Genomic DNA, 25,491 nt, shown 5'->3' with positions numbered 1-25,491 from the left:
TAAATTCAGGCAGCAGCAAGCTAAGTCATTTTTTTGCCCATTCACGTCAATAAAAATTAAAAGGGTGGAATACATGAAAATTGTGAAGAGTGCGAATTGCTGCAGTGTTTACAGAAATTAATCTGAAATATCTAAATACATAAGCTTTTTATTTTTTGGTATCTAGCAGGATGTAGGAGGATGCCATTCTGGTCTTAGAATGGCAAAAAGCTGGAAATAACTTTGCATATCCATTAACAGGAGTATCATGAGATAAATGGTAGGACGTTGGTGCTTTATACGTTATTATCAGTTATTAAAAAGAAGGAGTTGATTTTAGAAATAAAATGGGAGAGAAAGCAACAACAAAATCTGTATGTGTCTTTAGCTTTTTTAAGGTGACATTATATAATACCAACTTTACTCTTTTTTACAGATACTGTGGTTTTTAAAAAATATTTATTTATTTGAGAGAGAAAAAGTATGAGAGGGAGCACGAGGGAGAGAGCAGGCAGGAGCAGGGGCGGGTGGTTGGAAGGAGGGCAGCAGACATCCCACGGAGCAGGGAGCCAGCCGGGGGCTCGATCCCAGGAGCCCCGGATCATGACCCGCGTGGACAGCAAGGGCTTAACTGACTGAGCCGCCCAGGCGCCCCATCGTTCACCATTTTATTTATCCGGTGTAGTGGCATTTACTACATCCACAGTGTTGTGTGTAACCACCACTTCTCTCTTAGTCACTAAACATTTCCATCAGCTCAAACGGAAATCCCGTATCTGTGAGGCGGTTTCTCCCCGTCCCCTGCCTGCAGCCCCCGGCGTGTATTCTGTCCGTGTGGATTTCTGTGTTTGGGACACTGCCTGTTCTTGGACTCGTTCTATATATGTGTGTCTGATTCAGTCACTTGGCGTAGTATTTTGAAGGTTTATTCACATTGTAATGTTTGTTAGTACTTCATTCCTTTTTGTGGCTGAACTGTATGGACATAGGCCACAGTCTGTTTATCCATTCTTCAGTGGATGGACGTTTGGGTTGCTGCCTTTTTTTTTTTTTTTTTTTTTTTTTTTTTTTTTTTTCGGTTATTGTGAATAGTACTGCTGTGAAATACCTTGTGTGTAGTTGAGGACCTGTTTTCGAGTCTTGTGGGTATATGCCTGGTAGTGAAATTGCTGGGTTATATGGTAATTCTAATTCAATTTCTTGAAGAGCCACCAAGCTGTTCTCCATAGTGTATGTTTGAATAAGCGCAGAGAAACACGTGAGAACACACCCAGTACCAGTGACCTTACGATGCGGGGAATGGAGGGGTATTGCAGGAAGTTAATAATTTCTCCATCTGTTGCTTCACTGGTTAATACTGAGCATGGATTTTAAAGATAACAAGTAAGAAGAAAGGGAAAAACGCATATAGAATCAAAGCCAGAAGTACATAGAACATACAGAAGTCATAGTACAGGATTTTATGGAAGGTCAGGTATTCTGTAATAATCAGAAGAAGTGTGTATTTCTTTCTAAACTTTGGTTTTAGGATTTCCATTTGAGTCTTTTGAAAAATACATTTCATTCTTTCAGTAAAATTCTCAAGTTTTTAAGAAAACTTGATTTTCTCCATCTTTTCCTCTTTTTTTGAACATAAGAATTACAGTTATTTAAAAATCTTAACCTGCTAACTCTAGGGTCTAAGTTATTGTGCGTCATTTTTCTGTAGTAGGTTTCATTTCTCTTGGTTTTCAGTCCTACAGTCCTGTCTTTAGGCATGCCTTCTTAGTTTTGATTAAATGGGGGAACCTGTGGGGTGCCTGGGGGGCTCAATTATTCAAGCATCTACCTTGGGCTCAGTCATGATCTCGGGGTCCTGAAATGGAGCCCCTCTCCCTCTACCCCTCCTTACTGTTTGTGCTCTCTCTCTCATTCGCTCTGTCTTGCTCTCCCAAATAAATCTTGAAATATATATACATACATTGGAGTGGGGGGAACCTATGTTGTAGAAATTGTGTAAGCTCCACATGGTGTTCCTTTCCCGGGAGAGGGTTCATTCTTCCCTCCCCTGGGCACATGGAGTGGGAGGCGATCCTTCTAATCTAGTCTGTCTCTGGTCCCTCATCCTGGGGCTTAGCTCTTAAGGGTGCTCAGCGGAGAGCCTGTAGTAGCATTCTCTGCCCTCTCGCCTCCTGCAGGCCTTGACCTCCAGGCTTGGTTTTCTCAGCACCGTGAGCCTGCCCCTGACTGCTCTGCTGTTCTGAGGCTTCCGGTTTAGGGTTTTTAGCCTTCTGCTCCGTGCAGACTCAGCACGTGTCCTAAGGGAAGACTGGTTGTGTGTTTGAGCCCCTCCGCTCTGCCATGGCTCTCCAGCCTAGAAGGACCTGGAAGGCTCTGCTGGTGTCTCTGGTCCTGTGCTTGGAGCAGCTCAGATGTTCAGCCTCTCATCCGTGCTCAGAATCACAGCTCCACACCACCCCCCAACCCACCGCCTGCAGTGGCTTTGGTGGTCACTTGACCTCTTAACCTCTCTGAGCTTTTCTGCTCTTTGGAGTCTTACTCCTGCTAGTTGGGATGGCTCTGGCTGTTCTTTTATGTCTCCATACGGGTAGTTTTGTTTACGTGGCATTTCTTACTGTTCTTGGCGGAGTGTGATTCCGCTACAAGCTGCTCTAAACTACCTGGAACAGAAGTTCCATGTCTTCTGATCTTAAAAGTCCAAGTAGTTCAGAATTAATTGATCGCCCTTTGATTGAGGGGAGGAAAGGTAATTAACTGTACAAGGTGACTGGGCAGTGTTTCCATGTTCGTGTATCTGATTGTATTATTGGGCCTGACTTTTTCCTGGGATCAGACCAGTTTTTTGTTATTTGGGTAACATCACTGATTTTATATTCTGATGCTTTGAAAGAACTCCTCTTAGTCTGCTCACTGTAGTCTTTTATTTAAGTCTTGGATTCTTCACCCATGTCCTTAATAGCTCAGTACTTCTAACCAGCGACCTACCTCAAGGCGGATTCAAGAAGAAAGAAAAGCACTGTTTGGTTTCTCTGGAAATAAAGGGCTTGGCTTGAGTTGTAAGCATCTCCACCATACCACAGACACCAACACCCTGTTGGAAACACTGCTTTCCATTTGGTGTGAAGCCATCTTCAAGCGATTTGTTTTCATGTTGTGAAGTGTCACATTTTTGTCGTTGTCCATTAAGTTAATTCACCGGAGTAGTCATCGTTTTTTATTTGTTGTTGGTCCAACCCACCTTGGATCAGCAGTGTCGTGAAGCCACTGGTTGACTGCGTGTTACTTGAAAGATGTCAGAGTCTAAGCTGCACAGGTTCCTTCATGGTGTTACTCTTTGGCTCTGTACAAAAGTGCTTATTAGAAGACCAGCAAGATGAGTAGAGACATCTGTCTGGTGGCGTATTCTTGGTGTTAGCATATTTGTAGATAGAAGATGGATTTCCTGGGAGGCCATGGGTATGGGCATATATGGGCATATATGGATATATATATATATATATATATATATATATATATATATATTCCTAATGGTTAAGCCTAAGGTTGCCCATAACAAACTGGGTGGTTTTAGAACAATGGAGATGTATTCTTTGACACTTCTAGAGGCCAGAAGTCTGAAGTCGGTGTCAGCCGGGAGACATAAAGGAAAACCTGGTCCCAGCCTTTCTCCTGCTGTGTAGTGCCTGCCAGCAGTGAGTCCTCTGTGCTCTTTGGTGGCTCCATGGTCCCCGTTGCTGCCGCCCTCGCTGCATGGCCTTCCTCCCCGTGTCTGTCTCAGACCGCCCTCTCCCTTTCTCTTAGAAGAATATCTTGGATCTAGGGCCCAGTCTAAATCCAAGGTGATCTCATCTTGAAATCCTTAATTTACAACCACAAAGACCCTATTTCCAAGTAAAGTCACACTGTAGATTCTGAGTGGACATATATTTTGGGTCACACTTGAACCACTATAGCCTCCATTCCTGGACTTTTGTGTGTTCACTACCTTTTTTTGATTCATATCAGTGTAATTCTTCTCAGGGGAAAAGGGAGGCTGCAGAAGCAAAAACATTTCAGTTTGGCCCCGTCCTTGAGAGGTAGCATACTGATCCAGATCCGCAGTTAAAGGTGTTACTTTTTACAGGAGGAGGTTCATCTTGTTGGTGTGGGCTGGGAAAGAGTAGTAAATCAGTGTGAATAGTCTGGAAATACTTTCAGAGACCAGGCGTGGCTTATGGTACTAGTAGGTAAACAGACGTTCAACATGTAAACAGAAGGTACTACCTTGCAGCTGTGAAATTCAGGAGGTTCTGTTTTCTCAGCTAATGTTTGGTTTTCTTTTTTTGAGTGAAATTTCATTTTAAGGGTTGGCCCCAGATTGGAAGGTAAAGAGGCTTGGAAAATAAAAAGTAAAATCTTAGGATTTCCCAAGAGAAAGCCCGTGAATTTTCTTTTGCCTTAAAATTTGAGGGAGAGAATGTTGGGACTCAGTGCTGGTATGTTTACCAGCAGCAAAAGGTGACGCAGGAGGAAATTTAATGTGTTTCTATCACACGTGTCGGCCTTTGAGTTTAAACCTCAGTGGGTGTGAAATTCAGCCATTGTTGCAGTCGTGAAACTGTGGTTTGTTTTCCTGCAGATCGAGGAGACTGGCAGAGGGAGAGAAAGTTCAACTATGGTGGGGGCAACAATCCTCCCTGGGGCAGCGACAGGCACCATCAGTACGAGCAGCACTGGTACAAGGACCACCACTATGGGGACCGGCGGCACATGGACGCCCACCGCTCTGGGAGCTATAGACCCAACAACTTGTCCAGAAAGAGACCTTATGACCAGTACAGCAGTGACCGAGACCACAGGGGACACAGAGATTACTACGATAGGTGAGCTGAAGGTCCAAGACACAAGGTGCTGACCTCTGCTGCGAGTTTTCCTCTTGGAGGGGGAGAGACAAGGGGCATACGCATTCATGTACTTACTTAATGTTCACTGAGCATCTCTTCACGTGCCAGGCATGGGCCCTAGTCTGAGCCGATGGTTTTGCCGTCACAGCATCCTTAGGGTGTTGGGGAGGAATCCTGGTGTAGGCATCTGGCACCACGTGCTGAGTGGAGGGTTGAGAGTAGGGGGTTGGAGGGGCGGGGGTGGGGGGCTGGATGAGCCTGCTGGTGGGTATTAAGGAGGGCGCATACTGCATGGAGCACTGGGTGTGGTGCATAAAACAGTGAATTTAAAATTCATTAAATTCAATTAAAAAATAAAATTTTTTAATTTTTTAAAAATTAAATTTAAAAAAATTAAAAGAAAAAAAAAAGTAGAGGTTTTTGAGTTTTTCTCCTGGGGGCTGAGGAAGAGACGAGGTTGCTAATTCTTGCCTCAGGCCCTGAAGAGTCTGCTAAGCAAAGAGAAATGGAATTGGTTATCACAGGTCCAGGCCAAGGGTCGGCACCCAGAGAGGGAGGCCCAGAAGATGAACACTTTGGCTAGTAAGGGGTTCAGTGCCAGGTTAGAGGTCTTTATTCTTTGGGTCATAGGGAGCCATCTGCAGGGTCATCATTCTGCATGTACAGGAAACGTTCTCTGCCTTCCTCTGAGGAAGCGTAGAGAAGTGGTAGCCTTAAAATTAAATTAGAGTCTGCAGCCCAATTATTAAGCTTGATGCCTGCTTCTCAGGAGGCAGGATACTGTGATGGGTCCCAGCCCATGGTCCTTGTCTGCCCCAAGCCCAGAGTTGAGGGTAAAGAGCTTCTGAAGTCGTACCCTGTGTACAGCTGTTCAGGACCATATGAGCCCGTTACCATTGTAACCTGTGAGTTAGTGACTACAGGAAGCCTGAAGTGGTTTGGTGTTGTTCTTTCTGGTTTTAGGACGTGACTGTATTTTAACCTCACAGCAGCTTTGGTTTTCCTTAGGCTAATGACATGCTTTGTTAGGACTTGAATTTAAATTTGGGAAGTTTTATAGAAATATCTCCTCATTTCTGGAGGACCTGGTAACACATGAGCACAGTGGCTCTGGCCAGGTAGCAGCTACCTCCTCTAGAGGCTCCATGTCCCCTCTGCCCCCTCCCTCCTGTGTCATCTTATCGGCTTCTAGTGGGCATTTGTCCTGTAATTCTTGGTCTAGATCTGTATTTCCATTCGGTGTCACTTTTTTTTTTTTTTTTTTTTTTTTTTAAAACCCCTGCCTGAAGACCTTTTCATTTGGTAGGGGTCTGCTGGTTCTTTCCGCATCTCTGTGTCTGAGAAAGCCTTTGGTTGGCCTTCACGTATGAAAGATACCTTTGCTGGGTATAAATTCTGAATCAGCACTTTCAGTACTTTAAAGGCGTTCATCTTCTCTCCGTTTGAACTGTTTCGGAGGGAAAAGATCTGTCATCTTTATCTTTGTTTCTCTTTACGCAACGTGTTTTTTCCTTTGTTCCTAGTTTTTAACGATTTGATTAGAGTGCATCTTGCTGTATTTTGCCTCATGTTTGTTTTGCTTGGGAAGTGTCGAGCTTCTTGAATCTGTGGGTTTATCTTTCTTACCAAATTAGGAATATTTTTTACCTTTATGTCTTCTGTCCTCCCTCTCTCTCACCTCCTTTGCAGATTCCACTTACACCTGTAATTAGGCGGTTTGTGTTGGTCTCCCAGCTCACTGATGCTGTTTATTTTTTATTTTTTTTAATTTTGTTTTCTCTCTGTCTCTGTTGGATAGTTTCTATTGCTATGTCTACAAGTTCACTGAGGTTTGTTTTTCAATCTAACCTGCCTTGAGGCCCATCCAGTGTATTTTGCATGTCACACATTGGAGTTTTATTTCTAGAATTTGTATTTGGGCCTCCCCTGCCCAGTTTAAATCTTCCTCTAACCTTTTGAAATCTGGAATACAGCTTATAAATAGTTTTATATCCTTGTTGGCTAATTTACTGTTTGGATTAGTTTAAATTGATTAACTTATTTCCTCATTATGGTTTTAGTTTCCTGGTTTTCTCCATGCTGAGTAATTTTTTTTTAAAGATTTTATTTATTTATTTGACAGAGATCACAAGTAGGCAGAGAGGCAGGCACAGAGAGAGGGGGAAGCAGGCTCCCCGCTGAGCCGAGAGCCTGATGCGGGGCTCGATCCCAGGACCCTGAGATCATGACCTGAGCCAAAGGCAGAGGCTTTTACCCACTGAGCCACCCAGGTGCCCCCATGCCAAGTAATTTTTGGTCAGATGCCTCACTGAGAGCCGGATATGTTACATTCCTGTAAACATTCTGGAGCTTTGTCGTGAGACACAGATTACTTGCCAACAGTTTGATGCTTTCCGGTCTTGCTGTTAAGATTCTTTGGGCAGAATGGGAGCAGTGGTCTGGCAGGGGTTAATTGTTCCCACCACCCAGGCAAGAAGGCTTCGTTGTCCTCTACTGATGTCCCTTGAAGCTTGTTTTTTGGTATAGCTGGTGAGAACAGGGCACTGGCACCTCTGACCTTCCGGGGGGTTATTTCCTGGCCTCAGGTAGTTTCTTCACGTGCACACCCTGAACAGTTGTTCACTGAATCCCAAGGGGAACCCTTTGCATGTCTTTGAACTTCTTTCTGTCTCCTGCATTCTCTTCTGTGTTCCATCCTCTGAACTCCAGCTGCCTTGGTTCTGTCCCCGCCTCTCAACTCTGGGAGTCTTCCCTTCCCTGCGCTGAGGCCCGGACGCTGTCTCAAGGCAGTGAGGGGTTTGTTCACAAGCTTCATCTCCTTCGATTTCCATTCCTCAAGGAATCACTGTTCTTTGTTACCTGACATCTGGTGTCTTGAGAACCATTGTTCTGTACATTTTGTCCCCTCTCTCTCCCTCTCTCTCATTTAATGAGCGGAAAGTCACATAGTATGAGTTAACTGTTTCAAGGTGAACAATTCAGTGACATTTAATACATCCACAGTGTTGTGCTATCATCATTACCTCGAGTTCCAAACACCGATCACCCCAGGGAAAACCCCAGAACCATTACACCGTCGCCCCATTCTGCTGTTTCCCCAGCGCCTGATCACCAGTCTGTATTTTGTTTTCATGGATTTAATATTTTGTATACGTGGAGTCCTACAAGATGTGCTCTTTTGTGACTGGCTTCTTTGAACAAGTAGCGTCATGTGTGAGTCTCACCCGCATTGGAGAACATGCCTGTACTTTGTTTCTTTTCATGGCTGAATAATAGTTCATCGCGGTGTACTGTTGATCCATTCATTTGTTGGCAGACGTTTAGTCGTTTCCACCTTTGGTGCTTATAAATAGTGCTCTGTGAACACAGGCATAAAAGTATTTGTTTGAACACCCATTTTCAGTTATTTTGGGCCTACACCTAGGAGGGAATTGTTATTCACATGGTAGTTCTGTTACTGACTTCCTAGAAACCACTGATTTTCCACAGTGGTTGAAACATTTTACCCTCCTACTAGCAATGTACAAGAGTGGCCATTTTCTCACATCTTTGCCGACACTTACCTTCTGTTGGCGCATGTGTGTGTGCGTGTGTGTTTAAACGTGGCCATCCTCGTGGGTGCGAATCAGGGCTAGCTCATTGTGATTTTGATTTGCATTTCCCTGATGATTAATGTTCATTAAAGATGTGGATCATCTTTTCATGTGCTTAGTGGCCATTTGTAGATCTTTGGAGAAATGTTTGTTTTTGTCCTTTGCCCATTTTCGAATTGGGTTGTCTTTTCGTTGTTGACTTACACCAATTTTCTCCTAATGGGATGATAACAAGTAGTTTACTGTAGTGCTAATTAAAAATTTTAATATTCCTCACATTGAATCAATTTTTAAAATAATGTAATTAACCCATCAGTTATTCTTGACCGTTGGGGTTGATTGTAGCTTTTGCTGTTACTAATAACTTCTCAAATAATTTCCGTGGCTCTTTTTCTCCTGGGCCAGGTCAAAGAATATGAAAATGTTTGTAGATCTTGCCAGTTTTCCTGAAGGGAGTACAGCTTTACAAAGCCACCAGTGATTCAAGTGTGTACTTGTTTCATTACAGACTTGAGGCTTATGTCATTTCAAAGGATATGTTTTGCCAATAAGTGTAAAATAGCCCTTTGTTATTGCTTTTGTGGGTTGTTTTTTTTGGTTGTTTTTTTGTTTTTTTTTTGAATTCCTTGTAAAGTAAGCATTTACAAACAGTCCTTTGGAAGTGTCCTGGACTGTGACTGCGCAGGGAAGAGCCAGTGGAGGAGGGAGAAGGGCACGGGCTTCGTCTTTCAGCTGATCTTTGCATCTCCATTTCAGGCACCATCATGACTCCAAGCGGAGGAGATCCGATGAATTTCGGCCTCAAAATTATCACCAGCAGGATTTCCGACGAATGTCTGACCACCGCCCCCCTATGGGCTACCATGGCCAAGGACCCTCGGACCATTACCGCTCTTTCCACACAGACAAATTGGGGGAATATAAACAGCCCCTGCCCCCCCTGCACCCCGCAGTCTCAGACCCTCGCTCGCCCCCTTCTCAGAAATCTCCCCATGATTCCAAGTCACCCCTGGATCACAGGTCTCCGTTGGAGAGATCATTAGAACAGAAAAACAACCCAGATTATAACTGGAATGTCCGGAAAACATAAAGGACAGCTGGGAAGGAAGGGGAGAGCAAGAGGCATTAAGCACCTGGATATTTTTGGTCTGGTCCGACGGGAGCCAGTTATCTAGACCAGTGAGTGGAGTTCCTGGACACGCTGCTGCCGCGGTCAGCCTGCCGGCCGAAGGGGCGCCTCGAGGAGTGGGGGGCCTTTCACTCGGTCCCGCTTGGGTTTGGGTCGCCACTCCTGCACCTCGACTCCCCATCCCGTTCCAGCCGGGTCCTAGCCTGCCCCTGCGATGGGAGCTGGGAGGACGAGGGGACTTGTGTGTACCGGCTTCGCGGGCTGTGTTTCCCCAGTGAAGGAAGACGGGATCTTAGAGTCGTGAGTTTTGTTGCCGGGGTCCGCGCGCCCTGAGCCTGGGTGCGGGGGGCTGGGTAGGAGCGTGTGCGTGCAGGCTGCCGGCACCTGCGGGACGCCACACGGTCGCTTCACTGTGACGTGACATGCTGCTGACAGGGAGCGGGGCTCGGGTCTCGCCTCGTGGGACTTAAAGGGGGAGTGGGCACACTCCTCAGACGTGTTCTTGGGAGAAACCGTACACGTGGGCCTCAGCATGACATCTGTGGCGCAGGAGGACAGAGGGGAGCAGCTTCCACGGCGGCCCTTCCTGACCGACACTAATTTTTCCCACACTATCTGTACATTTCAAAGGCTTGGTCTCCGCCGTGGGCCTCCTTCGCCCGGGTGCCAGGGAGGCGAGGGCCCGCCTGGCGGACTCCAGAGGACTGTGAGCATGCGAGCAGGCCAGCACTGGCGTTGGCGCGGGTCTTCCTTGGTTGGGAGTGGGCTGAAAGCGGGGCTGGGGTGGGGGTGCTGTGGCCAGGGACCCGGAATCCCTGGTGGATTTCTGATCCTGGGACGAGAAGTGTCCGTTGAGGGCCGGGGGGCGGCGGGGGACGCTTGGTGCTGGCAGGTGCCAAGGGAGGGGGGTACAGGTGCAGGTGGTGAGTGGGTCTCGTGGGGCGAGGGGGCTTGGGGTGTTGCGCCAGGTCAGCCTCTGGAGCCGCCTTGTAGGCACTTTAGTTTCCTCTGCCCAGCGTGACGCAGAACACACGTCGGCTGACCCCGTGTGGCAGGCGGACCGGTGAGGCTCAGCGACCTGCGGGGAAAAGGCTCCCACAGCTAGGCAGGCAGCAGTAGACTTGAACTCCATTGTTGTTTAGAATGAGATCAAATAAAGTACAAACCTAACTTAAGCGTTTTTGCAAACTAGGAAGCCTCCAAGGCCAGGGGACCGCGCTGACGGTCAGTGGTGCGGGGCCGAACGGAGTCAGAAGGCGGGTCGGTTGCACCAGTTCATTAGGCTGCTTCCGTTCCCCTGATGCTGGGCCTTCCGTTCTCCTCTTTCAAAATACCGCTTGCCAGTATTGTGTGAATATCCAAAGGCCTTTCTGGGTGGACGCACTGACTTGAACCTACACCGTGCCTAAACGTGTCCAGGCTCAGAGCTGGTGAAAAGCTTCCCGTTGGGCACGCACAGGGTTCAACTCCCTGAACTAACCTGTGAGGACGTCACAAAACGATCATCCCTTACCTGCCGGTACCCTGGGCAGCACCATTAATGCCTTTTCTAGCAAAGCCCCCAGGCCCAGCACCTTAGTGGAGCCGACACGGCTCTACTGGGTCATTTCTGCTCGCTGTGCGCGGTGCCCTGGGGCTGGCCAGCGTCTGGGTCTTCACAGCTTGTGCTGGGAGTAGTGGGCCTGCCCCGTCCTTATCTATCTCCTCATGGTATTAGGGATGTGCAGCGTGGGCCCAAAGGGGGTCAGCATGCCCAGAGCACAGCACAAAGGAACGTGTAGGAGCCCCTGGCCGTGGTCGTCCCACGGCGACTGCTCGGTGAGAGAAGATTGTGTCTGCTGTGGCCACCACCAGCTCAGCTTCCCGCCGACAGTACTCACACTACCCTGTGTTCCTCTTGCCCAGGCCCAAGTGGAAGGCTAGGTTGGCTTGCCGGGTTCTTTGGGGTGGGGGGGAGGGATGAGCACCAGCACGTGTCTCCCCGCGGGAGGTCAGGCTGTGTCCTCTGGGAGGCCTGGCACCCCCCTTCCCTTAAGGGAAGCTGGGAGGAGTTACTGGAGGCTCTGAATTTCAGGGCTCCGCGAGGGTGATTGATTGTCTCTGAGGTTGATAGGAGATGTGAGTTATTCCCAAAGATGTCTCATCATGAAGAAAAAGGAACTTCCTTTTGTTTACATTCAGGACTTGTAGTGCCATATGATGTAGCAAAAGGCTATATTCGCCGGATCAGTGTTAAATTGATTATAAAACTACAGTATCCCCATAAAAGCATCTATTTTAGGTGTTGAAGTATGTTTTAAGACTGGGTTGGGAAAAAGGAGGCATTTCCTCATTGACCTAAATCAGTATGAATACTGTATGCTCTTATCAGAAACAAATTTGCACAGGTAGGAATTCTCTCCCTTGCGGGTGGGATAAACTGCCCCAGGAACCCGTGAGGTCAGCAGTCCATGGAGCCTAGCTTTGAAGGATTTCAAACAGCGGGGGTCGAGGAAGAGGGGCGTTTGCATCATCTGAGATCTGAATATGAATGAGGCCCTCCAGGTACATCACTGTGGTCTTTGCTCAGAGACGGCTCTGGAGAAACAGCCAGATCCTCTGCAGAGCCCAATCTGATGGCCCCAGGGTGGCCCCCCGCCCCTTCTAGTCATTCCTTTAGCCCTTCCACGGGAAACCAGAACACTGCTCCCACCGTGCTGCAGACATTGGAGCCTGATGCCCGAGAGCCGCATCAGGACGTGTGGTGCACACGCGAGTCCGCTACGAATTCACACAGGGACACTGGAATCCTACAGACCAAAATCCACTCGTCAGCAGGAGCGGGGGCCTAGGGCCCAGCGCCGGCGGTCTTCCGGCTTGTCTGAGGGCTGCCGTGTCGGGCGAGGAGAGCCAGGCCAAGGGTCCAGGCTGCTTTAGTCCGTCCGGACCCCACGCGTTTGGGGACGGATGGTTTTTCTTTATTGTAAAATTGTGGACTTTTAAAACCTGTTGACTAAACAGTAATTAATTTATATTTGTGAAAAATGCCACTGTCCTAGTGATTTCTGATGTAAATAATGTTGTTTATATAGTATGTATTAAATTTTCCTACATTGTAAAACTGCTGTACTTTTGATTCTTGTATATTAAAAAGTGTTACTAAGGATTTCTAGAATTGGGTGAACACTGTGACGTTGCCTTGGGTTGGCGTGAGCTCTGACTGGCCGCTCCTCGGCTCCCTCCCTCCCCTTGGTCTCTGGCTTGTTAAGACTGCGTGCCAGCATGTGAAATGGAGCCTCTTAAAGTCTCATTGTTGTTCCTTCTGGGGCCAGTTGTGGTGTTGGGTCTGGGGGTTGGGGGTCTGGGGTTGGGGGGTTCTGAGATTTTCCCCGAGGCTAACAGCCCCTGGCCGAGCAGCTCCTGTCCTCAGTGTCCTGAGCACTGGTCGGTGGGGGCGGGGAGAGCCCGAGGATCTGTAGCCCCTGGTGGAGCAGAGCTTCCCTTAGGGTCCCACGGTGGTGGTGGTGGTGCCGGGGACGGAGCCCGGGAGCCCGGCAACGTGCCTGTGAAGACCTGGCTTGTCCGGACAGGGGTCCCGCCCCGCCCCCTCCACCCAGAGGAAGTGACTGGGCCGCGTGTGCCAGCCCACAGCCTCGAGGGCAGTTTACCAGTTGGGTTATATATTCATGAAGGGGGAAAGAGGCATTTTATAATGGAAACACTGACACAACGTTCACTCTCGCAATTTGGCACAGGGGCAGGCCCAGCTCCTGCGAGGCCCAGACGGAGGAAGCGGGGCACAGCCCGCGGGCGGAGATGCCGTCTGAGCGGGAGCCCGAGGGGTTGGCCAGACCCAAGGGGTTTTGTCCATACTCCGGAGACGGCCAAACCGAACTCCGATCTTCACGGAGCTCTCGATTCTTGATACCCAGTAAACTCACACGTTCCGTTAACTCGCGTGACCGGCAACCCAGGAGGCGGCGGGGGGTCTCGCTCATCCTGGCCTGGGCAGGAAGGAGAGGCTGCGATTTTTAGTTCGCGTTCCTGAGGCAGAGACTCCAGAGTTGAGGGTTCCTCCTGCCGATAAACAATTCACGGTCGTGTTGCAACTCACAGCTCGGCTGGAACCTCTTTGGGAAACTTGAAAGCGCTGCAATAATCAGCTTGTGATTTACAATAGCAACGCGGCTTCTAAACCAGCTGCTGCCAAGAAGCCCGCCTTTTACTGGAAAAAGCAGGCCGAGGCTCCCCCCACCCCCACCCCCAGCTGCTCCCTGGCGGGGCCTCGCATGTCTGGCTTCCAAGCAGGTCCTTCTCAATTAGCACCAACAGAAAGGTCACTTACTGAACCGCGAGGCCCTGCAGTGTGCCAGCCCGGTCTGGACTCGGGATTCCAACCTGTGGCTCTTAAAAGAGCAGGGCCAGGTCTGCCTTCGAGGCCCATCTTCCTGCCCTTCCTGGCCTCAACCCTTTGAGTCTGGAATCCCGCTCGGACCCCGGCCTCCAACCTGCCTGTGGTGTCAGCTCCCTGCCTTGGGGAAGCGACAGAGTCCACCCCAACACACGATCTTGGTCCTGAACTCGGGCCCTGCCTGGTGCTCGGGGACCTCCTCCTAGACTTGAGGTCTGGGTGTCGCCCGGCCGGGTGTGTGGCCGTGAGATCTGGCTTTGTGCGGGAGCACGGACGCAGGCCTCTCCCCTCAAAATCAGGCAGAATATCTACTGCTTGGGGCCAGCTGCGCCACGGAGGGTTTGCACTTGGGATCTTAAATTGTTTTGTGAACCACAAGAGGGACGGTCACTGCTATAGTGTGGTCCTTGCTAACCCTGTGTACATGGTGGCCTTGGGGGGCCCAGGGGGTCTCCAGGGGGCCGGCAGGAAGGGCAGTGCGTTGTCTCCGTTTGCCCCCCGCCGGGTGCAGCTGGGCAGACGGCCCAGACATCGTCATTTGTACATGAAGGAGGCGGCTTCTAGGGTTCATGTGGTTTTACTGTGAGAGCTCAGTGTTGAAAGGTGTAAACTCCGCTATGGGCTACCCAGAAGGAGACAGTGTTCACCAGCCCCTGCTGGGAGCAAGGACGATGGGGATACCGGGGAGGGCACCTGTGCAGCCCGGAGGGCAGGCCCAACTTAGCTTTCGGCCCCAGCATGCATCAGCCCAGAAACTTCTGAGACCTTGGATCCCAGCTCCCTGGAGGGGCCCCGGAAGAGCGCCCTTTCTAGGAGATTAGACCCCGGTAGGAAGACCTGGCAGGGTGCTCACTGTCCCGTGGGTCGGTAGTTGATGGTCACGAGAGAGAAAGTTTCTCCCTTGAGTAAGATCTTAAGCACCTCCCGTGGGCCAGGCCCTGTTCTAGAAGCTGGGACGCAGACTCGGCAAACCAGGATGAGGGCCGCTCTGAGCTGAGGGTTGGCAAGGCACACCTAGACCAACGACAGAAGGACAAAATGTCACGAACACCAGGGAGAAAAGGAGATGGGCGTGGGGACAGGGGTGCTGCTAGCTGAGCCCAGGGGAGGGGGTCGGGGAAGCCATAGGTCCAGGAGGGGGACAGAGCTGGGTTTGAAGCAGCTGGCCTTCTGGGGCTCATTCTCTCCCTCTGCGAGCCTCAAGTACAGGATACAGACGGCGGGAGTTTGCCGGGCTGTGGTGGGGTGAGTGAGGCCACTGAGGAGGCTGAGCTGGGCTTGGCACCTGTCATCATTCTCCGAGGGCGGTGTTAAGACCTCCCCAGGCTCATCGGAGACCACTCCTGCCACCAGAACTGGGGGCCGGCCCCTGCCGTTTGGAAGAGGAGCTGAAGTTCCCGTTCGTTCCCGGAGGGAGGGTCCTGAGTGACTGTGGTTCTAGAATCTTCCTGCAGGGGGCAGCAGATTTCCACAAACAGCCTGCCTGGTGGCTGACACCTGAATTTACAGAACCCCCCGGAGAGGCTCACCCTCATTCCTCTGCCCTGGCGGGCGCCTCCCATAGCTCCAAAAGCCACAGTGGAGTCGGAGACAGGGAGTCACCTCACCCCTGCAGGAAGTGTGACAGGGGATGGGGAGGAGGGGAGGCTGCCGGAGAGAAGCCGGCCTCACCTGCTCCACCAGCAGGAGGCCCCGGAGGGCAGTGCTGGCCAGCCCTGGCCCAGCCCTTTCAGGGGCCTCAGCCAGCCAGGTGGCTCTCTCCCTATGGCAGCCCCTGATTCCGGAACACGCGGGCTCCGGCCCCTTCTGGGTCCAGTCCCTTCTCCCTTTCCCCTCCGTGTGGCCACCAGGGGGACGTCTTGAGCCACAAGGCCGGGCATCACTGCAATTCCCCGATCCTCACCGGAGCTCTAAGCTTCCTGGCTTGGGTCCTCAGCCCTCTGTGACCTGCCCTCGCTGGCCGCTCTCTTCAGCCCCCAAACTGCTCTTGCAGCCTCTGGCCGGTCCTCGAGGCAGAGCTTGACCTCCAGGCTGCTGTCCCTCATCCCCCTCCATCACTGCCAGCTGCCTGATGAATCTGGGTTCTTCTTCAAGATGCATTTCAAACTTGGTTTCCTCTGAGCAGCCTTCTTGGCCCCTGCTGTTCCCGCTTCCCTTCCTGTCTGTCCCTTCCCTGTGCCCACAGTTGCCACTGGATCCCCAGCCCACTCTGGTGCCTCCACGTAGTCATAGCCGTGGCCTCCGCGAGGCCCGGGTTTGAGGCTGGGCTTGGAGCCCAGGGGGCTGAGAAGGCGGGGGCTCAGACTGGAGTTTGGGTCACAGCAGGCAGGCCTTCCTGATTTGGGGGATGTTTCAAGCAGTCCGTTCTCTCTTCTGGAACATCTTCCCAAATGCTCCTGGCATGCCAGAGGATAACCCTTTATTTGCTGGATTGAGGGAAGGTGCAGGGACCTTCAGGGCGCTGCCTGGAAGGGTGATGGGCTGCAGAGGCCCCCGACGGGCAGTACGGAGAGGCGCTCACTAGCCATTACGGTCCCATTCCAGCTGTGCTTCGTGGCCCCAGTTGCCTTAGCCCACGTCCTGGCCCTGGACTCCCTGGACCAGGCAGAATGGGGAGGAGGCAAGGAGGTGTGAAGCGGGGGCAGCAGATGCAGAGCTGAGTGGGCTCACCAAAGAGGGCCCTCGATCCCAGCAAGGAGACCCAGAGCTCTCATAGCAGCTGAGCTGAGAGCACGGGCTCTGGGGAGACAGTTCACCTCTAAGTCAGGTGCACCGTGGACTGCTGTAACCTGGCCAGGTGTTAACCTTCGGGGGTGGGGAGGACGTAGCCCCGCCCATGCCTGATGGGGGAGCTGTGCCAGGGACGTGCTAAAGATGAGGCAAAGTGACCACCACTACTGCGGCCAACTCCTCGGAGCTACTGTCCCCACAGGGTCCCTACCGTGTCCCCACTGCCCTCAAGGGCTCGCTGCCTCCCCGTCATCCTCTCTGAGGCCCCTGTGACAGCAGGTGCAAACAGTGATCAGAAGATCACTCATTCCCACTGATCCCGTTGATCATTCCCACTCAACGGTGTGCTGGCTCAGCGGTTCCCACACTTGGGGCTACAGATGTCTGATAGGGACGATAGTCCTTAGAGATATCTGGAAGAATTTAAGTTTTTTTGTTTTCCTTTTGATGAACATTTTAAAGAAGTAACTTCAGGAAGCCCTGGATCATTTGGAAGTGTGGGAAGGAGAGAAGAACCCAGGACTCTAGGGTCGTGTTGGATCCAAGGGGTCCGTGCTCCTTACCCTGGTGGACGCAGGGACGTCTGGTGTCAGCTTTCACAGGGTCTGAAGAGTGAAAAGTGGAGGGGATCGGAGTCACTCCCTGGCACCAACGACAAGAACCTGGACAACCCCACCTTCGTCACTTGGCTTTTTTGTAGTTTTGTTTGGGCTTAATTAGTAAACGCATTGGGGTTTATGGTTGAAAGGAGCTATAATTACAATGTATCACAATTAAGAATTGATGTTTAGCCTCATGAATCATAAAAACTCCAGCCATGGAGGGAGGGCCTGGAGAAATATTGGCCCCTGGAAGGGGTCTGAATGTACGTCAGGTATGTTTGGGAACCCTGGGCTGTTGGTGGCCCAAACTTGAGAGTAAATGAGGCTGCCCTGGGGACACCGTCTGCTGACGGCTACTGGGGCTTGAGCTCTGGGCCCGTCGCTTTATCGTATTTTAATAATCTTCGTGAAAATAATCCTAGAAAATCCTAGGAGGTGGGATTTATCCCCATTTTTCAGTGGAGCATCGTGAGGCCCTGAGAGTTGGAACTCGGACCCGACTCCAGCTCCTCCCACCCCTCGAGGCCAGCTTGTCACCGCCTCCTTCAGTGGCTCCCTCCACTGTCCCCCAGGTGCCTTTGCACAGGGTCATAGTATCCTGGCAGGCCCTGGGAGTCAGTCCCAACCCTTCCCCGCCATGGCAGATGGGCGGGCTCGGAAGCCGCGTGGGACTGGCTCGGGGGGCAGAGAACCAGCAAGTGGGGACGGATGGCCTGCCATCCGCCTCGCCGTGCCGTGTCCCCTTCCCCGCTCGGCTCACGGCAGCCTGACTCGTGCCCCGCCTGCCTCTCACTCCCGGACGTCGGTCCTGGGACGGCGGGCCCATTCATCTGCTGGGGTCACTGCTCTGTCCCCAGTGTTGGGGACAGTGCCTGGCCCCTCGCAGGGCCTCTGGAATCAATGAACGGATTCCCACGGGGCCCACAGGGGATGCTGCTAAAAATGCTAGTGCAAAGAAGGAAGACGGGGGCGGGGGTAGAGGAAGGAAAGGAGAGAGGACTTTGTGGCTGTGTTAGAGCAAGAGAGAGGACCCCAGGGGGAGGGGCCTGGGGACACTTGCCTTAAGGATTCATTTCTGGTCATGAGCAAAGAAGGTGTGTTAAGTCAGCCTGGTGGAGGCTGCCCTTATCCCGTCCTCTCCAGTGGGGGGGGCCCAGGCCTAACCTTGGCTTTCGGTTTCTGGTGGTCCAGGCCCCCAGCCTTGACCTGAAGGCCACTCAGGAGCCCCGTGTTCCAGGCCCCTGTCTCACATGGAGTCTGGGCTTCGAGTCACCTGAACTCCAGGGTGGAGGCAGCCAGAAGGGGGTTCCACCGCGATAAATCCGCACTTGGATCAAATACTTGGCAGGAAGCCTGATCCATGGCAGGAGGCCCAAACCTGTAGCTGTCATGCTGGAGGCCCCAGTCTCCGTGTAAACGGGGGTCGGCTCTATAGCAGCAGCTGGGTCATGTCTGGGAAGGCCTGCCCCCTGCCCGCGAGGAGGCAGAGGACCACCCCTGGACCACAGTGACCCAGCGGAGAGTTCACTGGCACCGCCGCACCCTCTCCTTCTGGAACCCTGAGCCGCTCAGACTTCGGATCTGAAGGACCCTCTCTCCTATCCTTCTTCTCTTCGGGGTCTGGATTTGAAGTCCTTCCACCCACCCAGCCTTCCGGCAAGCGGGAGGAGCTGGCCTCACTCCCTGCTGACCCAGGACCAGAACCCTGGGTTGACTCCGCGGAGCCCCTTCTCCATCCTCAAGCAGGCAGGTGGCTTGGGTGTGGGAGTTCATCTGGAAGTAGCCAGGCGTCCACCTTCGGGGCATCATGAAAACTGTCAAAGCAGCGGCACAACTCAAGGTCAGGGTCATCTGTAGGTGTTTGCTCTGCAGGAGGACAGTGTGGGGGAGGGGCTGTCATCGCCAGCCCCCGACGGTGGTCGCTGACCCCTGCCCCGTGGTAAGTAGGTTTGAACACGGCTTTAGACAGAGCACATGCATCAGGCCTGAGGCGGGCTCTGGTTCCTGCGGGAGGGAGGCAGGAGGCGAGCAGGAACGGGTTCGGACGTGGAGGCCTCCGTGAGCAGTCCCGGGGTTCCTCTGGGCAAGGACGGAATCAGGCCCGGGGATGTGCCGGCCTTGGCCTTGGGATCTGGGCTGCCTGGGGTCGCGTCCCCGGATCCCAGAAACACCCCTGCCCCACCACGCCAGCCCCTGGACCGCCGTTCCTGGATCTCTTAATTAACTCCGTTCTGGGGGGGGGCCTCCCGGAGGGTGTTTCTCTCTGTAACTCTTCTTCAGGGTGTAGACCCGGGTCACGGCCGGAAGTGATCAAACGGTCAAAAGTGTGGGAAGCCCAGAAGGATGGGGAAGGTAGCCGAGGGGAAGCTGTTGAGACAGGGAGGGGGGCCCATGGCCCACAGATTCAGGATGTGGGGACCCTGGGGACCTCCATGGAATTAGAGGTCCTTAGACTCCTGCTTTGGGCACGCGGGGTTCCCACCGACCCCCTGGCCAGAACGCCAAGCTTCTCCAGCCCAGGTGGCAGCTGGACAAAGTGCTCGTCAAGTGTTTCAAGACTTGGACTAATAAGGCTAATCAGAGCAAAGAGATTTGATTTCTGGATCATTCCTAAGAGATGAACCCATCACACAAAGAGATCCGTGGGGAGATCCCTGCGTGGGGGGCCAGAGGGTGGGGCTGTCCGGGCCGCGGTCAGCCTGGGAGCAAGCAGGGCCCGGGGCCTGCCTGGAGTCCTGGAGTGTCCCCTGGATGGTGGCCCCAGCAGCGAGCCCCCGAAGGCGGTGTGACCCGGTGGGATGAGAAGGGGAGGGAGTGGGTGCTTGTTGGGGCGTGTGGCTTCCCGGGATGGGCTCCCTATATTCTGATATTTCCTGCCCCAGGCTTCCCAAGCAACCCTGTAGGAGGGCCATGACCTTCCTTGTGCAGACAAGGATCCTGAAGTCCCAGGTCACCCAGCCAGCAAGAGGCAAGGCCAGGAGTGGGACGGCCTCCTTCTAGCCCATGGAGGCTCCTGCCCACCAGCCGATAGCTGTGGGGAGTCGATAACGTCCCTCCCAAGACCAGACGTTGCTAGTCTTTGAATTTTCCGTTTTACAATTTTACCCCCACTTTCCCCATCGGGATCAGAACCCTGGTCCCTGCATAATTATGTATTTGGGGTAAGAACTCATCTTGGCGAGTCTAGCTGTCCTTTTCCAAGCATATGGCCTGCCCCCCAGCTCTGCCCCTCCCTCGAGGCATGGGGCTCTGGACCGTGGCCTTGGGACTAGCCCGCAAGTGACATCCGCCAGTCTTACCGACCACACCATCGCAACCGTCTTGTTCAAGGACAACACCTGCCCTTTGTTCTGGGTGTTCCTTTATGAGCCCTGCATTCTGTAAACACTCGTTCCTGGGAAGTATACATCATTTAATTTAAAAATTAAAGACAATAGGGGCGCCTGGGTGGCTCAGTCGGTTAAGAGTCCGACTCTTGGTTTAGGCTCAGGTCATGATCTCAGGGTCATGGGATCGAGTCCTGCGTCGGTTCCCGTGTTCGGTGGGGAGTCTGCCTGACATTGGCTCCCTCCCTCTCCCTCTGCCCCTCCCTACCCTTGAAATAAATAAAATCTAAAATAACAATAATAACAATAATAATAATAATAATAATTAAAGACCACTGAACTGCATGTGGTTTCCAATGTGTCCTAAAGTAAGATTTTGATTTTAGCGTCCTGAACGCACTCCTCTTGGGGCTCAGTAAGCAGCGTCCCCGTCGACCCAGGCGCTCAGCACCCTCCCCTGGTTCTCCCGCTCGCCAAACCCCGCCTGCAGCACCCTTGTGCTCTGCCCTGAAGTGGGTCCTTCGTGGCACCTCTGGCACCTGCCCCCATCCTCCTTCTGACCAGCTCTGCCCCGGAGACCCCAACTTCCTCCCCCCCCAACTTCACGTTGTCTGGAACTATACCTTTAAAACCCAAGCTGGGCACGTCCTGCCCCTGCTCAAAGCGGCACATGGGTTCCTCTGGCAGGTGCAGCAAGACGTCAGGCCCCCTTTGGTCACTGGTGGGCCGGGCAGGGCTCCCTCCTGCCACTTGCAGCCTCACCTGGACCCTGGTCCCCAGGCTCAGGGCGTCCCGTCCCCTTGTGTCCTGCTGCCCTCCGACTCCACACTGAGTGGCCAGGCCCTCTGTGCTCCCCGACGTCTCTGCATAGAAGGGTCCCCCTTGCTCTTGGTCTGGCTCGTCCTCCAGATCCACGCAGGTGATCTGGTCAGAGGTCTCCCTGGACCCGGCCAGAGCAAAGCTCCTCCCAGCTCCATTCTGGGGTGGGCGTGGGTCTCCCTCTCAGAGGAGCCTGTGTCCCTGGGATGCTTGTCGCCCTGGACACCCGGTCGCGTCACTGTGCACAGCCTGGCCTCTCCAGCGAGAAGGCAAGGCAGTCCGTGCGGACTCCGCTGCATGCCGCCCACGAAGGAGTTAGCAAGGGACAGTGCAGGGTGCGCTGTGGCAGAGGGAGGGGACCGCCACCTTGGGCAGCCTCCCGGGGCTTCTCGAGGGCCCCTGTACCAGGCAATTGATGCACATCTGCTCGCTGGATGTTCTATAAGGACCTCAGGAGCTAGTACTCATAATTCTGTGCTACAAATCAGGAATCTAAGGCTCCAAAAATCCAAGGGAGACCACACAGCGAGTGACGGGCAGAGCCGGTTTGGACGCCAAGTGTGCTGGCAGCCCGGGACCGAGGGCCACCCCCCGCTCCACGCGGCTCGCTGGCACCCCAAGGAGCCCTGGTCACCCCTGGCTCACCTGCGTCTCTGCCCTGGGGGTCCCGGTGAGGGTCTTCACCCTGGAATGTGCCCCCTTCATTATGGAGGACCCTCGTGCACGGGTTTCCAGTAGCCCTTTCCCTCCTGTCTCCTCTCACGAATTCTGTGGGCCTCACGGAGTCTCCGAGTCTCGGCCGCACGTCCGTGTGCTGGGGCCGCGAGGGGACACGCATGTCCGTCTGCTCACGCGTGGACCTCCGGCCCCGAGTCGCTGGCTCAGCGGAGCTGCTCCCAGCCCAGCCTGCAGAGCGAGAGGAAGCCGCTTCTTGGGGATCGTTTAGCTCAAGACTCTGTTCCATATTCATGATGAAACGCAAATTTCCATGTTCATGGGCGACCAGTAGCATGGTACTGGAAGGAGTTCCAGCTGGTTAAGTTTAGGGTCCTGAACGAATTCCAAACCCAGAATATTCTCTGGCAAGTGCCGCAGCATTTTCATCTGATGGTGAGCGGCATTTTTTTTTTTTTTTTTTTTTTTAAGTTTTGATCCCGTGGGCCCTGGCTTCTCCGTAATCGGTTCTTCTGCCAAGGACTCTGCTGCCTCTGTGGCGCCTCCCCTGCAAGCTATTCCAACCCAGCTACAACTGGGAGAGAGAGGCATACCGGTCCCAGCGGCTTGGGCAATGGTATAAGAGGTGTAGGTATGTTTGGACTCCTTTTGTCCCTTCCAGTCTGGTTCTTCCTGCCAATGCCCAGAATTCCACGTTCCCTCTGGGAGCCTGTGTGAGAGCTGGGTTCTAGAACGTTCTCCCTTCCTGCCCTTGACCTTCTCCTTCAGCTTGGACTGCTTACACGCTCACTCTCCGGATTCCTCCCCTCGCTAGCCTTTCAGCTTACCCTCTCCCAAGCTCCCAGGGTCTGCGTCTGCGTGACCCTCTCCTCTCTCCTCACCCCCACTCAGCCCCTCCCGCTCTGGGAAAACAGGGCTACCAGCCCTGGTACACTCCCTGTGCTCCGGCCCCGTCCTAAGTCCTTACAGGAGTTCATTAGCCGAATCTCCCATACACCCTATAGGATAGGCTCTCCCTACCTTACAGAGGAGGAATCAGAGGCTCAGAGATGTTAAGTAACTTGTTCAAGGTCACAGGGCTAGGAAAGGGGAGAACCCTGGGATGTGGCCTGGCTTAACGGTGCTGCCACTCCCCCTTTTGACGTTTGGTATTAAAAGCAGGCCCAGACAGGGCCAAACAGACCAGGTGTACAATCTTGGGCCTGCCCTAAGGACCATAGGCAAATCAATTCATCTTTCTGAGCCTCTGTTTGTCTGAAAAATGGGCGTGAATGTGTTCCTGATTCACTGCCTGGTTTTAAAGGGCGAAATGAGATGATAGCTAGCAGGAAGCCTGTCCCCAAGCAAGTCTCTGTCCCCTCTGCTGAGCCATCGTTCTGGCCCTGGGCTGCGTCAGCAGGGGAGGGCGGCAGCCACCGTCCCAGCTCTAGGGTTCCTACGTTGACGGGGATGGCCGACACGGCCCCATCCTGAGTCTGAAGGCAGCCCACCCAACCTCGTGCCCCCCACCCCCTTCCTGTTGCACCAGCACGTGGCCATCATCTGTCCCCGAAACTGTTCCAGCCTCCCGGGGGCAAGAACACTTGGAGCCGGGCGCCTGGGTGGCTCAGTGGGTTAAGCCGCTGCCTTCGGCTCAGGTCATGATCTCAGGGTCCTGGGATCGAGGCCCGCATCGGGCTCTCTGCTCGGCGGGGAGCCTGCTTCCTCCTCTCTCTCTCTGCCTCTCTGCCTGCTTGTGATCTCGCTCTGTCAAATAAATAAGTAAAATCTTTAAAAAAAAAAATTTAAAAATTTAAAAAAATTTTAAGAACACTTGGAGCCCTCAAGCCCCAGAAGGAGAAAAAAGTCATTTTAAGAGAAGTAGGGAAGCTTGTGTTAAATGGCTTCGCCCTCCACAAACACCTGCCACTCCCCTTCACACGTGCGCACACGTGGGCCTCCCCCCGCCCCCCAACGGAGCCAGCCTGTTCAGAAAGCGAATTCCAACACGGGTTCCAAAAGAAAGTAACAAAACAAACAAAACCCAAACTTTACTTGCATTTAGCCGTTAATAAATAATTTACAATATATACATGCGGTGACACTCTACACAGGTCGCAGACACAAGGACGCAGTGAGGGGTCCCCACTTCCTAGCAGAACGCGATCAAACACAACCAAAATAAAGTGCTTCACTTCTTACTTCCAACATAGGGACCATCTAAAAACCAGCAGGGCGCCCGGGGCCGGGCCTCCCACCTGCCTGCCCTGGCGTTGGGCAGCGAGAGGGGACCTCTTGGAGGGGAGGCGGGGAGCCTCCTGGGCCAGTGTATGAGAGGTCCCTGGGGAACAGCAGAAGGGCTGCCCCGAGACAGAAGGGCCAGGGCAGTGCGGGGCTGTGGCAACCGCCCTCCTGCCCCTTTCTGGGAGTGGAGCCTAGCCCGGCGTGGGTCCCTGGGTTCTCTGGCACAGCAGCAGGGGCGGGACTGGTTCGGGGCTCCTCAGACAGGCAGCTGGGCTCACAGTAGGTGGGCGCCAGGGCTCTCGGTGGCGGAGGCCTTTCCTGGCTGTGTGGCCACGGGCTTAAGGGAGGGGACCAGAGGAACGAGACCAGCCCGTGATGCTCGGGGCTGAGAAGCTTGCGGACTCTGCTCCTCTCCCCGGCCTGCAGATGTGGGGGGACGGGTGGGGAGTGGGGTTCTGGGGGGCAGGGGAGAAGGACGGAGAGGATCAGGGCAGGCCAGCTGGCCCTGTCCGTGTGCGCCTCCTGCCCCCGCCCGGTGGCCCAAGCTCCCCCTGCCCAGGGACTCTTGCCATCTGCTGGGGAGAAGGGGACAGAAACCAAGGGGTACTTCTATTCAGACATTTAGACATGAGGACGTGACCTCCTAAGCACAGTGGGGAATGGGGGGCGGGGAGGGAAGGAGCCAGAACAGAGCGTTGGAGCCCGTGAGTGGCGTCGCACAGACCTTGGGAGACAGCACCTGCTGCCCTAGCTGTGGGCTCTGGGGCAGGGGCCTGCTAACCGGCCGGAGTCTCCCCTCGGCTCACAGGCAGGCCACGGGCCGGAAGGCACCAGGTGGGCACAACCTTAGGGTCAAGGATGAAGGTTTGCTAAAGATGCCGAGCAACCCCCCCCAGCCCCAGTCGTCCTAAGGCCCAAAGGGAAAGGAGACCCCGCCTGGTGGGGGGGGGGTCCAGCCTCGCCGATGCCTCAGCCCCTCAGCTTAGTGTGTGCGAGTGTGCTCGTGTGAGTGTGTGTGCGTGTGGCGGGCGCGGGCAGCAGTCAGCTGGGCCTGTTTCAGTGCATTGCAGGGGTGGAGGGGGAGGAGCTCAACTCGGATCAATCCCAGTGTCTCTGGCGGGGCTGGGGTGGGGGGCTGTGGC

At 53.4% G+C, this 25,491-nt stretch overlaps 1 protein-coding gene across 1 annotated transcript in view; it reads left to right on the top strand.

The window, feature by feature from the left end:
- Positions 1-12,738, top strand: part of CHD2 (chromodomain helicase DNA binding protein 2) — a 115,772-nt gene extending 103,034 nt beyond the window's left edge. Inside the window, exons 38-39 of the mRNA XM_044231841.1 lie at positions 4,598-4,841; positions 9,212-12,738. Of these exons, the coding sequence (XP_044087776.1) occupies positions 4,598-4,841; positions 9,212-9,545 (578 nt within the window). The 3' untranslated portion in view covers positions 9,546-12,738. The remainder of the gene's footprint in view (positions 1-4,597; positions 4,842-9,211) is intronic.
- Positions 12,739-25,491: the final 12,753 nt, after the last annotated feature.

This window comes from Neovison vison, chromosome 13 (assembly GCF_020171115.1).
Source record: "Neovison vison isolate M4711 chromosome 13, ASM_NN_V1, whole genome shotgun sequence".
In the NCBI taxonomy this organism is placed as follows: Eukaryota; Metazoa; Chordata; class Mammalia; order Carnivora; family Mustelidae; genus Neogale; species Neogale vison.
This window is presented reverse-complemented; position numbering and strand designations above follow the sequence as displayed.